The following is a 14,470-nucleotide window of genomic DNA, read 5'->3' as shown; positions in this document are numbered from 1 at the left end:
GGAAAAAAACAAGAAAAAAGCATGAATCTCATATTTACATTCATTGACGTTAGAAGACTTTATTGCCCACTACTGCCACTTTATAAAATGTTCTTGTGTATTCCAGTGTGAGGTTAGTGCAGTGAAAATGTATTGGTCTACTAACATTGCCTGTTAGAAGGGGTCTGTGCAGGTAAAGGCAACTCTGGCTGGTTGTAGAAAAGATTTCAAGCAACTTGGTGTGCTGAGTATAAAATAGGTCAGAAAACCTTTCTAAGGGCAGAATCTAGGAGAATATGTAAAACTGTTAGCTTTATTGAAGGTTAATCTTCCTCTACTCCTTTCTCTACTCTTAGCAGATACTTTACTAAGCTAGTAACTCCTGAATTAATTTTTAAAATATATATTCTTATTTTATAGAGATGCCAATAGATCCTTGGATATTTTTGATGAGAGATCACATCCACTCACAGTAAGTGTCACTTTTGATTGAAGTTGTGTTTTTATTGTGCTTTTATTGTAGGTGTCCAATGTATATTTTAATAATTGTAGAACTTGAACTGCTCTAGAATATGAATGACTAGCTTTGTGTTTTACTCCTTTTGATTTGTGTAAAGGATCTCCTATGAGGAGTTCTCGATTTAGACTTTAATATTGTATGGTTACTTCCTTGACTTTACTGAAAAAATATTAAAGTACTTAGTATGCCAGTATCTAACTTGAACTGTAAGTATTAAATATCTTATACATTTAGTGCAGGTACCGTAACCAAAAGATATTTCTTATTTTGGTGGATTGAGAGGTAGCTTTCTGCTGTATATTATAGCAGTTACAGATTTGATCATAACTGCACCAGAATTTGGATCATAGAAGTGCACTTCCTAGCTATTTTTTATTTCGGTGTAAGAAAACACAGTGAGAACCTTATGGGTAGAATGTAGCAGTTACAGCAGAGGTAACTACACTGCAAGACTTAGGAGGTTTGAGCATGTGACACTATCCTTTTGTTGGGGAGCAGGGTATAAAGATACACAGGAGATATAGAGTAGTTAACAGTAACGTTTTATATGTATGTTTTAACTTCCATGATATTTATTATTTTGTAGAGACGTTTGTGATTGTTTATAGAGTTATTGTTTTTATTATATTTATGTATAAGGTTGACTTTTTTTTAAATAAATAAGCTGCAGTTGTATTTATTTAAATAAATAAGTACAGTTGTATGTATTTCATGCTTATTTGCTTTGAAATTAATTACTAGAAGAAAATTACTGCCTCCAGCTCGAAGCCAAGATTGTCTTCCTTTTAAGTCTTCTTCCCCCACCCCATGTTATGTCTAGTCATTTTACCAAAGGCATGTTGTGTCAGGGGTGTGACTGATAAGAACCGAGTTGCGCTTTGTATGACGAGTGAGTGGGTAAGTAAACATCAAGTAACAGAAAATGTAGCTTTTTAAAGGATGATTTTCCATAGCATCACATAATATAAACATTTCCTAACAAATACGTAAGATCTCTAAGGAGAACATTAAAATAGTGTTTAAATTTTAAACTAATTAAAATGACAGGGTTTTAAAATTCACTTCTTCAGGTGCTCAGTAGACGTGTGACTGGTGACTGCTGTGTAAGACAGCAAACTCTTAGCGCCTTCTGGTTAGAGGACACTGGAAAGGTGTTTAAGTAGCACGTGGGCACACGTGTGAAGATTGCTGTCTTGAGGGTACTTTTAAGTATTTTTCTTCAGTGGATACTTACATTGTGTTTTTTCTTCTTTCAGCGAGAAAAGGTTCCAGAGGAGTACTTTAAGCACGACCCTGAACACAAATTCATTTACAGATTTGTTCGTACTCTTTTCAGTGCCGCACAGCTGACTGCCGAATGTGCAATAGTGACTTTGGTAATATATTTTTCTCTAATAGAAGCATCTCTAGACATTTTTTTCTTGTACAGAAGGTATGGGCCTGTTTTCCAAATGAAAGTAGGTTCCTGAAATGATCATCGGAACTTTATTAAAGAGAAATGTATCAAAAGGAAGTAAACTGTACAGATTTGAGCTTTAGTAATCATAATGATTTAAAATGTTGCTATTGCTTTTCTCATCGCAAAACAGTTGGTGTTAAGGGCAGCAGGAGAGACTTCTGGTTTCTCCTTCCACACGTCAGGGCACGTGCACACACAGTGCACACAGGTGCACACTGACAGTGTGCTGGGCGGTAGGATGGAGGCGATCACTCAACTTTCTGGTCCACGGCAGGCGCAGATTCAGTGTGTTTCTGAGTCTCAGGCTGTGTTGCCTAGGCAGTTCTAATGTGTGTCTTGATTGAGACTGACTGCCTTCAACTCCCTGTCCTTGGACGATAATGTTAACCATCTCTACTGTCCTCTGGTGCCTGCATGTGAAGGTACCCAGGATTGGGTGTCAGTGGTGCTTGGAAAGGCTTGACTCAAGTTAGCCTGCCAAGCTCCAGCTGTGTAAGGACCTTTGTGTCATCCATACTGAATTCCTATGGTAAGATTTTATCATTTGAATAATAAATCATATTCAGCTGAGAGGCAGTTGGGATTGCCTAACTCCTCCATATAGCAAACCTATAGGGGAAAGTCAACTGGATCGTCTGGAGGGAAGGAGTACGTCCACCTCTGCCTGCTCCCCTCCAGGCAGAGTGTAGGAGAGGAGGCTTCTCCTTGTGCAAAGAGACCCCTCAGTGGGCACCAGGTCAGACACAGGCCTTTTCTTGGAGCTGCAAGCCACTTGCAGTGCTTAGTTAGCATGTGCTTGAGAGAGGCAGGGTGGCGCTGGCACATGCAGAGCTGGGAAATGCAGGCAGGAGAGTAAGGGTTGGAAGAGGGGCATTTCTTTGTAGACAAGTTAAGCCCGATGGACCTGTGAAACAGCAGAGTGACAGTGTCTAGCAGTCATTTGACTGTATGGGATTGTAGCCTGAAGCTGAGCGAGAGGCAGGGAATTACGTATAGCTGTTCAAATGCAGAGAAAGTACGTTAAATAAAAATTGAGGAGAAGATAGATCTGTGGGGACTATCAGCACTTATGGACACATCCCCAGAGGAGTGGCCAGAGTGGTAGGAAACCCAGGAGAGAATCACAAGAGGTGATTGAAGGAGAAGAGCGTGATGCACATGCTGAGTGCTGCCAAGGAGTTCCTCAGGGCATACACACACACCAAATACCTACCTGTGTCACGGTTCTAAGTGCTGGGGATAGAGGAGAGTTCTTGCCTTTATGAAGTAAGTATAGCAGACATAAACAAAGGGTGTTTGTGTTTTTTTGTATTAAGTTTTTATTGGAGTATGGTTGATTTACAGTGTTGTGTACAGCAGAGTATAAGACTTTTTAAATGAGTATTTTTTAAAAGATGACTATTTCAAGTAGTACTGAAAGCTAGAAAGAGAAAGCAAGGTAAAGGGATAAAGAGATTAGAGAGGCTTCCCTGGTGGCTCAGACAGTAAACAATCTGCCTGCAGTGCAGGAGACCAGGGTTCCTGGTTTGGAATCCCTGGTTTGGGAAGATCCCCTGGAGAAGGGAGTGGCAACCCACTGTAATATTCTTGCCTGGAGAATTCCCCATGGACAGAAGAGCCAGACGGGTCCATGGGGTTACACAGTCAGACACGACTGACTGACTTAACGCGTGCACGCTAGAAAGACCAGAAAGAGCTTCTTTACAGAGCTGAGATCTGAACCAGGACCTGGCTGGACTGAGGAAGATGAGGGGCACTGATCCCACAGGCAGAGGGGTAGACCACAAGGCACTGAGACAGGATCAGCCAGGTGGCCACTGTGACCAGAGTAGGGAGTGAGGGAAAGAGCACAGGTGTTGAGCTCACAGAAGGACGATGGCATCTCACACAGGGCCTCGTAACTTGCAGGCCACAGAAGTTATCTATGTGATGGGAAAGCCCTGGCAGATAACCTAAAGTCTGTCCTGGCTGCTCTGGGGAGAACAGACTGTGGTTGGCAGTCAGTGGAAGCAGAGAAGTTAGGAGGCAATGGTAGTGATACAAGTCAGAAGTGATGGACAGAAGAGCAGAGCCATCAGGTGACCAGTGAAACGGAGATAAGAATTCCGAACAGATTGGAGTGAGATAACTCAAGTGGAGGTTTTTGGTCCCAGCAGCCAGGCGTGTGGCAGTGTCTTCAGCTCTGAGGGCAGGCTTGGGGAGTGGGGCATTGTGATGAAGAGCTCTGGTGGTAGGAAGGCAGCAGTGACTCTGCCTGAGTAGTTTCAGTGGAGCAGTGGTGGCCAGGGGCAGACTAAAGTGGGATGAGGAGAGGATGGATCATGAGGAGCCAGCCTCAGGACATTTCCTGAGGGAAGTGTTCTAAGGGGTGGTGAGGGGATGGGCTGAGAATATGTAAGAGAACATTGGAGAAAATCTCTGACAGAGAGGGGGTTGTTCAAGAACAGATGAATTGTGGGAACAGTGTTCTGCAGAAATGAGAAATGGGACTGACTGCATTCATAGAAGAGTTAGCTTCAGGAAAAAGAAAGATGTCACTTCCACTGAGACGGGAGGGCAAGTGGTATAAATGAGACCAAGTTTGCCTTTAGTAAAGGTGAGAGGAAACTGACGGATTGCCCCTAAGGTTGAACTGCCTCTATTAGTGCCATAAAGTAGAGAGGTGGACCCTGTAGGGAGATTCGTTCTTAATACTGGAGCGTGCTGAGTTCTCTGGGGAACAGGGGCAGAATTTCACTAAGGGTGTATAATCTCAGTAACTGTGTTTGAAACAGTTGAGTTTGGAGAGCTTTGGCAGATTTGAGCTGTCAATCTGATAACATACTCTGATAAAAACTGGACGTTTTTCTTTTTGTCAAATGGTATATATTCTCTTCTGCAGAGGTAACACCATCACCAACAACTGTCTTTAAACTTTACTCAGCTGTTAACTTGGTCCGGTTCTTTATCGAATAGCCATTTGACACATATAAAAGAAGCCATGAAGTCATCCCACAAACTACCTGGCAGATTTAGAGGAGCCCCAGGGATTCAGACACTGGCAGCTCTTAACCACCTCAGAACCAAACAAATTGACTAAGTTGCAGAATATGTAAGACGAATTATGAAATAATGGAGATGTGAAAAATGGGGGATATGAAAAAAAATGCTCTTTGTATGCATGAGTCTTCCTTAAAAAGGCACTAAATGTGGTAATGTAAAGCTGCTTTGTACTGCCTGTCCTGCTGTGCCACACAGCAGCCACTGGGAGGCTCTCTTGACCACCAGTTATCATCTTCAAGTTCATCCTCTGAAGAGAAGATAAAGAACTGCTCAGTCTTACCAGAGTTTTACATACTCAAGCTTTATGTAAAATTGCCACGTACCCACCACCAGTATGGTAGGTACATTGCGCACGGTAGGCGCTCAAGCATTTACTGAACGGTTGAATTGATGCTGGGCTATATGTGCTGCCTTTTGCAAGTGGGAAAGTAATAACACAATGCCTGTCTTTAGAATGCCCTTTGCTGAGATGTCCTTTCATTCCTGTGACCAAAATTGGGTTGGAAATTCACATGGGCAGAGTAGAAATACCAGACTAACAGAAATACCTGCCTTACAACTGTGACCTGGCCTTTGGCCTTGGCTGGCCGAGCAAAAGTCTCTGTAGAACCAAAGAATAAAAGACATGTTAAAACAGATGAAATCTATCATTCCTAATAATTCTTATCACAGCCCTTAAACTGAACTAAAATCAAAGATCAGTCCTCTACTTTTGCAGGTTTACTTAGAAAGGCTTTTAACTTATGCTGAGATCGACATTTGCCCCACTAACTGGAAAAGAATTGTTTTGGGAGCCATTCTTCTTGCCTCCAAGGTTTGGGACGATCAGGCTGTTTGGAATGTGGACTACTGCCAGATCCTCAAGGACATTACAGTTGAGGACATGTGAGTTTGTAAGGTTACGGTGAACTGTCTAACCATTTTCCAATACCTCATTTGCTCCCATAAAGTTTACATCTTAAGAAATGTTACATTTTAAGAAAGGTTACATTGTGCAGAGAGCTGAGTTAGGTATAAATATAAAATTAGACTCTTGTCTAGCTGTAGTATAACCATTTGTATTTCCCATCATTAATTAGTTAAATCTTGGTGTGTTATTGTAATATTCTGCTTGATAAATTGAAATTACTTTTTGATGGTTTTTGCCAAACATTTTACAAGCTCACTACCAGAACAACATGATGCAGTAAATAATTTCACATCTTTCTTAAAGCTGTCTACTGGTCCAGTCCGTTTTTAAGAGGCACATGTCTGGCCTTGGAAGTTAAGTGGTCACTGCTGAGGTCTTAGCACCTCCAGACTACTGAGAGGTTATAACTTCAACTTGAGTCACACGTTGTACGTTTGTTTTTGCAGGTCTTTTCTTCTTTTGTAATCTGAGGTTGTATCTAAGGTTCTATTGTTACAGAAACCATGATGTACAGATAACCACACAGGTTTCAGATCTCTGTGTTCTCTCTCCTCCGCTGTTAGGAGTGTTCCCCATGTTTAGAAATAGAGGTCTGCTGAGTTAGGAAACTCCTTTGTTCAGGTAGCCCAGGAAGTGTCACTGGGGCCTCACCCGGAGCACTCAGCAACCACAGCAGCACTTGATGGGGCCTTGAGTTAACTTGGGGGGTTCCTCACAGATGGCATGCTCACATGGGCATGAAACATCAGGCTTCCAGTCTGGCTGAGGGGAAGGCCCCGAAGGTGGGAGGCAGCAGGAACCAGAGAGGTATTTGCAGAAGACTCTAGAAGTGCTCACTTGACAGCGAAAATGTCCTTGTGGGTGGCATTTAGGAAAACGTAAAGGTGTACCTCTTTATTATAGTGAACAGCAGAGGACGATCAAGGTCACGGCAGGCAGTGGCAAGAGTTTGTTTTTGTTACCTTTGCCCCTGACTCTCAATTCAGAATTACCGAAGTGCATATTTACACTGAAGCAAAGAAGCTTGTGACTAAGAGAAGGGACCAGTGATTGTTGGTAGCTGTCAAAGTGACTTTTGGTGAAAATGTCCACTTTGGTGGTAAAAAGTGTCATGGTGATGTTGCTGGTAGCCACCGTAGTGTTATGGCAGATAATTCGAGATGAGTACAAGTACTTTTGGAAGTTGTAGAAACGAAAGTGACATCGAGCACCACTATCATCCATCTCTAAACTGGTTCCTTGAAGGAAGGGAAATGTGTAATCATAAACACCAGGCCTGCCATGATGGCAGCTGAAATTTTCTCAGAACCTACAACTAAGCTGATGGGGGCTCTGGGTCCAATTAGAGCATCAGAGAACATGCAGGGAAGTGTGTGGGTGTTCATAGATGTGAGCCCAGTAGCACTGATGGCAGTGTCTAGCTACAGGAAGAAGCTAATTGCAAACAGCACTTTTCTGTGTAAAACAGAATCACCAGGAGCTGTGTTTGTAATAGGCTGCTTTTGTTTATGATCTTTGGAAACTGGAAAGCATTACAACCAAGTGTTCAAGTCACATTTGTCTCATCCCCCTGCTGTTTGTAATGGTCTCATTTTGAGTCTAAATTGAAAAATTGGCATCTGTCAGCTTTTCCTTAAAAGTTTTCAAACATCCATGTATCTTGTTTGAATATATTTCCCTTCAAAAGAATAAGTTAAACTGAGCAGCTGCTGTTCAGAAAATTTGCTGCGCCTATAAATGGCATGCTCTTCAGTCATCTAGTCATTTAAAAAACAACAGCCAAAAAAAAAAAAATGCAGAAGATACGTATTCTGTAGGCCTAATGCTTTTTTCTTCAGTAAGTAAAGCTCTGTTAATAGACATGTTAATCCTATGAAGTACTGTATTTCCACACAATTAAAATGTATTAGTAGAAGAGAATATAAAAGGGATAGTGAAGTGCATTTATTCCTGTAGTAAATTAAGTCCTGATTAGCTGATTATCAAAACATTATCTGATTTACATTTCTATAGACTTACGGCCATTTGAACAGGAAATTAATTTTGGAGGTAGGTTCAGTTAGGTTTAAAGTTAAACAAATGAGAAACCTCATTTCTGCTCACACTGTGCTCTCCACACAGGAGAACATCAAGCATTTGATGACTTATCCAATGGATAAAATATTAACACTTTAAAACCAGGAAACAAATATATTGAAAAATAAGTCACTCTCATTTGTCTGGGTATTTGTCATTTTTATATAATTAACTCTTTAAAGTGATTGCTGTGAAAGTGGTAAGACTTACTCTGATTTTCTTTACTTAAACATTAGACAAGCAAATGACTGTGTATGGTCCCATAGCAAAGACCTGCCCCCAGCACCCTACTTTCCCACTTCATTGAATTCGCCCCCTGTGTGTGTGTGCACCTTCTGTCTTAGCTAGGGGCGGATGGAGCACAGGGGAAACTGCTCCATCAGAGGTCATACGCTCAATGCATTTAGTCTAGCCCAGACGTCTACCCTTAATCCTGCTGCCTCCCATAGCTTAAAAAGTGTATCCCATCCTGTCCCAGGAACACCTTCTCATCCTACTGGGGTTAAGAGGAACAGAAACTTGCATTCTGCCCTTTGCCACAGTCCCCTGTACTGGGGCAGGGGGAGGGGATTCCCTTTCCCATCGAGTGTAGCTTATTTATTTATATATCTGAGATGAATCCTTGTTGCCTCAAGAGTCTTCTCCCCTCAGAGATAATAGCAGTGGCTCTCCATGGCTCCATTTGTTGCCGTGGTGATGTGCTTACTCCTTTTGTTGGCGTGTCTCTACTTCAATAAGCCCCTTCCTGTTATCGGCCCGGTGAAAATGTCTGCAAGTTCTCCAGAGCTAATAAACAGCATACATCATTCCTTTCATCTGATGACTATAGCGGGGCCTTGTGAGTGAGCGTGGAGCATGAATGCACGGCTGCACTAATGGGACTCTGAAGAATGAGCCCCCGAGTCAGCAGCACGGGTGCATAAGAGGGCCGTAACCTCTCCCCCCTGTCCCAAACTCAAAGTGCCAGGACGCAGAAAGAACCACAAATAGCTGTACCTTGTTGGAGCATTAGTGTATTAATCCAGCTGGGGAGCCATTATTTGTTTCAAAACAGTATTTAGAGCTGCTGTAGTGGCTCAGAATGGGGTTTCTGAAGATAGCCCAGTTGACTAAAATTGTCCTATGTTGGTTTTGTCTTGTCCTCCTCCCCCAGGAATGAGATGGAAAGGCACTTTCTGGAGCTCCTTCAGTTTAATATTAATGTTCCCGCCAGTGTTTATGCCAAATACTACTTTGACCTTCGCTCCTTAGCAGATGACAACAACCTGAATTTTCTATTTGCTCCTCTTAGCAAAGAAAGAGCACAGAACCTAGAGGTAAGACTGTGGAATCACTCACTGGGTTTTCTGTCAGCCACCAAAGCCAACATCTGTGGCTAACTTACACTAAGCAGTGACTAGGAAAATGAAAAGCTGTTAAATTAACAGTTTGAAGAGCTTATTAACCCGTTGGCATCTTATTCCCTGTGTCTTTTATGGGTTAGGGATCTCACATTGTTTTTTTAAAAAAATTACAGATATTCTCTCTTCTGGAACCATAATTCAGAATATTTTAAATCAGATTTAATCTGTTCTTAATGGTTTTCCATTTGAACTTCCACACTTAACTAGAGAAGGAAATGGCAACCCACTGCAGTATTCTTGCCTGGAGAATCCCATGGACGGAGAAGCCTGGTGGGCTACAGTCCACGGGGTCACAAAGAGTCTGACATGACTGAGCAACTTAACTTTCATTTACATATAACCATACAGGCATAATTTCTTTATAATTGTATCCTTAAATCATATGTACATTGATAATCTACTTACCACTCTTAACTGTCTTAGCTTGCAGTGTGTGTCCCGTGAGTTTATTAGACCAGAAGCATCGGTTGCTAACCTGCGAGACCTGTACTTGGAAATTACAATGTGGGTTCAGAAACAGGATGTAGAAAGTACATGGGTTTTTAATGGAAATGGTAACATACATGGGATGAAGTAATTTGTAGTGGTGATTTGAAGTAGCTTGTGATTTCTGGTGGGTATACAGCAAAATTTACAACTGAAATGAATACATATAAAACTGACACTTTTCTGGTACCTTGGTACTTTGGAATAAGACGTTTTTCCATGGTAATTTACATGCATGTGAGCACCTTGTAGTGCTTCATCATTAGACCTTTCTTGCCTTCAACACACCTACCTCATTAAAATTTTCTTAGAGTGTGTAGTAAATAATGAAGACTGAATAGAAGTTGAATAGCTGGGTAAAGACTGATTTTGCTCAGGTGTGTTCATTATGTTTAAGGATCTAGTATGTAGGTAACATCATATTGCTGTTAGACGGGGCCTATTTTGGGAACCCAGTTTTTAAATAAGTTCCCCCCTGCCCCAGCAATCTCATCATAGCCCTTCAGAGATATTACCTTAGGGAATCAGCAGTGTAGATATGAGCTATCCAAAGTAGCAGTAACTGTGAACCTAAATGAATGCAGATGTGTGGCTTATCAATGATGCTTTCTTTTTTTAAGGTTGGAACTTTTTTTTTTTTCCCTAAATATACCTATGTTCTATCTGATTGACTTTCTTAGGCCATCTCCAGATTGTGTGAAGACAAATACAAAGACTTGTGCAGAGTTGCTGTGAGAAGGTCTTTCAGCGCTGATAATTTCATTGGTATTCAGCGCTCCAACGCCATCCTCTCATAAACAGAGAGAGGTGAGGGGTTGTAACACCATGAACCCCTCGTAACAAGGACTGGAGAAATACCACCTCTCCTGCTCAGAAACCAGCAGTTAGTATTTTCACCTAACAGAAAGACACTGAATTCAAGACTCACGACAGCAAGGATTATGGTCATAGGAAAAAACTGGACTTGTCAATGCAACACACTCTTCTGTCCTTTTTAATGTAAACAGAGTTACAAAAACCACTCCAAAGCCAAAAGCTCCCCACCCACCCACAGATATTTGCTTACTATGTAGGCCAATAACTGTGAACTATGTGAGGTTTTTTTAAATAGTTTAAATTTTTAGACTTTAAAGACACTAACTATATAACTTACTTTTTCCTATTTTTCTCGCCCATATTGCTGCATATTCCTTTAGAATCAATGCAGTATTACTATTTGAACATGGGACTCCTAACAACTCATAAAGCCACTTAGGAACAGACTGTTGTAGCATTGTTAGGTTTTGAAGGATTCTTCCTCCCTACTATTTCATTGAAGCTGCTAGTCATTTTTGGCAATCAGTTTAAACCAAAAAGCTGCTGAATAACACTTGTCATTCAAATTTTTTGCAAACACTACTTATTAGCATATTAGCATGTTTGGGATCATAAGCAGAGAAAGTATGTTGTTACCTACTTCTATTGGGTCCGTGCTGTGTTTCTTGTTAACTCTAATGGTGCTTCTCATTTTCTGACGATTTTCCTCTTTGTTAAATACTTGTATTAAAGGATATTTTCATAATTCCAGCCGACCTGTTAGTCCAGGAATAAGCAGATAGTGAAATAGGTGTCCCAAAAGTCTTGGTGCAATTTTAAGCTTTAATACAGTGTGTGTGGACACTCCAGGACACTGCCGCAGAAGTATAAATGCTACAGACACAAAGCATCACTTGAAAGTTTACTTGAATTTCTTCTAAACTCATTTAATTTTATAAATCTTAGATGTTAAGCTTTTAATTTTAATTTTTTGTTTCAACCCCTCTTGAAGATGGCAAACAATGGGCTGAAACAAAAAAGTAAAATTAAGAGCTTAATGTTTAAAATTTACAAAACTGAATGAATTGAGAAGGAATTCAAGTGGACTCTCAGGTGATGTTTTGTAAGTTTGTAGCATTTATGCTTCTACAAGTATCAGAGCTTCAGATTGCACACAGACTTCAGGAGGGCATCTTGTGTCTTTATAGACCTGGCGCCTCTTTTTAAAATAGTCCTTTGCCTGCGTGGGCTGTTTATCTGCTTGAGCACCGAAGTTTCTTTTTTCTAGATTTGGTAAAGGAATTATGAACAACAGCATTAATTCTCCTGTAATAAATTGAAAGGAATTGGACCCTAATCGGACACAACTGAGCAACTTCTCTTTCACCTTTCACTTTCATGCATTGGAGAAGGAAATGGCAACCCACTCCAGTGTTCTTGCCTGGAGAATCCCAGGGACGGGGGAGCCTGGTGGGCTGCCGTCTCTGGGGTCACACAGAGTCGGACAAATTGAAGTGACGCCGCAGCAGCAGCGATAGGAAAGTAAGTGATATGAAACAGCTTTTCTATCCTGTGTGTTGACCTGGCTGTAGGTGTGTTGTGTTATTTGAGGAAAGATAAATCTTAGGAACCCTTACCTCAGGCTTTTTAAAACACAGGGTACCACTTAGCCACCAGGAAGCCCATTAAAAGACAGGGAGGTCCAGTAATCAGTCTTTTAGGAAATTGGTAATGATGTCACCTAAACTTGAAACATTAAAAAAAAAGTGTTCTCAACTATGTAAAATCTTTCTCCTCCTACCTTCTCAAATGTAATCCTAGGAATTTTGCCTGTCAACAAAGCATTTCTGGGCCAGAAATACTTTCTCTCTCTATAGCAAGGCTTCACATTATATTGAGTGCCACAGGTTCCATCATTTTTAAAGGACACAGACATAAATGATAAATAATAGATATAAAAATATTACAATCTACCACCTCAAAAAATATTGTTTATGGAGCTTGGAGATTCAAGTATTGATTGCAGTTTTATTTTGAAAAGAATGCTACAACTTATGTGGTTTTTCTTCCTCATGTTTATATTAAAAGAAAAGCTAATAAACTCTATTTTAATTAAAATACATGGCTGCTGTGTAACTTCTCACTGTTCACATAACATTGTGGTTCTGCCTAGCTCAAATGTTTTCAATCAGCTCTGATAGTCAGGCCTTGAAGCATTTTCCGACTGACCATTCAAAAGTTGTTTTGACCGTTGCCTTTAGTTAAGAGGCAGGCATTTATTTCTTTGGCTTATGTTCTTTTCAACCAGAAGATAATTTAGTACACTTAAAATCACTGGCTGTAGTGCTCCGTGGCATAGTGCATTAGATGGCACTTTGGAATTGTGTGTTATTGTACCAAAAGGAAAAAGCACTTTGCAAGATAAAAGGTAAAACACAGAAAGAAAGGAATTAAAGAAATACTGTTGAATCAGAACATGAGTTATTTGAGGACATAAAGCCATTGAACAGGAAAGAAAATGGAAGAAGAGGAAGTAGATTTGCGGTTGTTATAAAGAGGGTGACTTTTAAACAAGCCATGTAATATACAAAATCACCATAAGGTTTCTTTAAGACCCTAGTCACCGCCCTCGAGCAGTATTCCATCACTCCTGATAGTATTGCTGTGTTTTCATCCACCTTAATTCACTACTTAAGGTCAGATCTTTTAACTTTATTCTTGATAGGCTGTTGATTAGGAGAAATGATCTGAATTAGTGCAGAAGGAGAGAAAAACTATTGCAAATCACTAAGATAGTTTGTACCATGTAATAATATGCCAGTTACTAAGTAGAAATGCTGACATACCTGGAGTGGTCAAAGGTTAAAAAAAAGTAGGGGTGGGAACATTGCTTGGACACAACTGTAGCTTCAAGACAAGTTAGTAGAATCACTAAAAATTGCTCTTTCAGTGTTAATTCTAGAGACAATAACAGCCATTTTGATAAATGGGGGAAACTTAAAGATTTAAACCACTGAAAGTAGGTTCTCAAATACTACAGGGTATGGAAACTAGTTCCTAGGGGCAATAGGGTAGCTTTGAGATACTAGGAAGGGTTTATTCCCTAAAGTACTAAGACTATAAAAGAAAACCTCAACTCAAATTTATTTTCATTTTTAGTTTTTGGAATATACTGACAGTGCAATTTTAACTGGAATACTGTGAACTGAACTTTATAAGGAAAAGACAAAAAGGTTTCAAGTCTATGTTTGAACCAAATGAAACTGTCATTTTTCTACATTAAACTCACGTGGTTCACCCTAAGACCACTTAGGGCCCAGTGCTTCTGAGAAGTTTTTTCCATCCTGTATTAGATTCTGTCATGACCCTATTCTACCACGTCTACTCCTAAAGCACCCTGTATGCCCATTATTGAAATTCAACATTACTAAATCCTGGTTTTATAACAGCTGGTTTCATTTGTTAGTTTTCCCATTCTATAAAATATACCATTACTTGATTTTTTTTAAAGTGCTGAAGTCAGTATTTCCTGGAAAATAATTCACTATATTTTAGGTTATACAATGTTTTTGGAAGTGTTTACCTACAGCATGTAGGTTACCTGAACTCTTTGATCACACAAGCCTTCTAACCACATGTAAAGTGACTAGGACTGTTCCCTCACCCAGAAGCTGTCATCTTTGAGTACAGAGCTACTTGGTAAAGCACTCGACAGCTGGCAGAGCCTCTCTCAGGCAAGTACTAGTTTCTATGCAGAATCTGTAGATTATACCTAGCATCAAGGATTAGATCACCTAAAA

At 40.4% G+C, this 14,470-nt stretch overlaps 1 protein-coding gene across 4 annotated transcripts in view; it reads left to right on the top strand.

Moving 5' to 3' along the window:
* Positions 1-12,788, top strand: part of CCNYL1 (cyclin Y like 1) — a 37,013-nt gene extending 24,225 nt beyond the window's left edge. For 2 of the 4 annotated variants that reach the window (XM_086343315.1, XM_086343321.1), the window contains 5 exons: positions 400-451; positions 1,756-1,875; positions 5,719-5,885; positions 9,140-9,302; positions 10,556-12,788. In XM_086343315.1, the coding sequence (XP_086199441.1) occupies positions 400-451; positions 1,756-1,875; positions 5,719-5,885; positions 9,140-9,302; positions 10,556-10,672 (619 nt within the window). In that variant the 3' untranslated portion in view covers positions 10,673-12,788. The remainder of the gene's footprint in view (positions 1-399; positions 452-1,755; positions 1,876-5,718; positions 5,886-9,139; positions 9,303-10,555) is intronic. The other 2 variants (XR_015143094.1, XM_086343330.1) reach the window with 2 other exon arrangements.
* The last annotated feature ends 1,682 nt before the right edge of the window (positions 12,789-14,470 follow it).

Source organism: Bos grunniens, chromosome 2, assembly GCF_055505025.1.
Source record: "Bos grunniens cultivar Pamir isolate PY7600 chromosome 2, Bosgru_T2T1.0, whole genome shotgun sequence".
Lineage (NCBI taxonomy): Eukaryota > Metazoa > Chordata > Mammalia > Artiodactyla > Bovidae > Bos > Bos grunniens.
The sequence above is the reverse complement of the archived record's forward strand: the minus strand, read 5'-3'. Positions and strand labels throughout refer to the sequence as shown.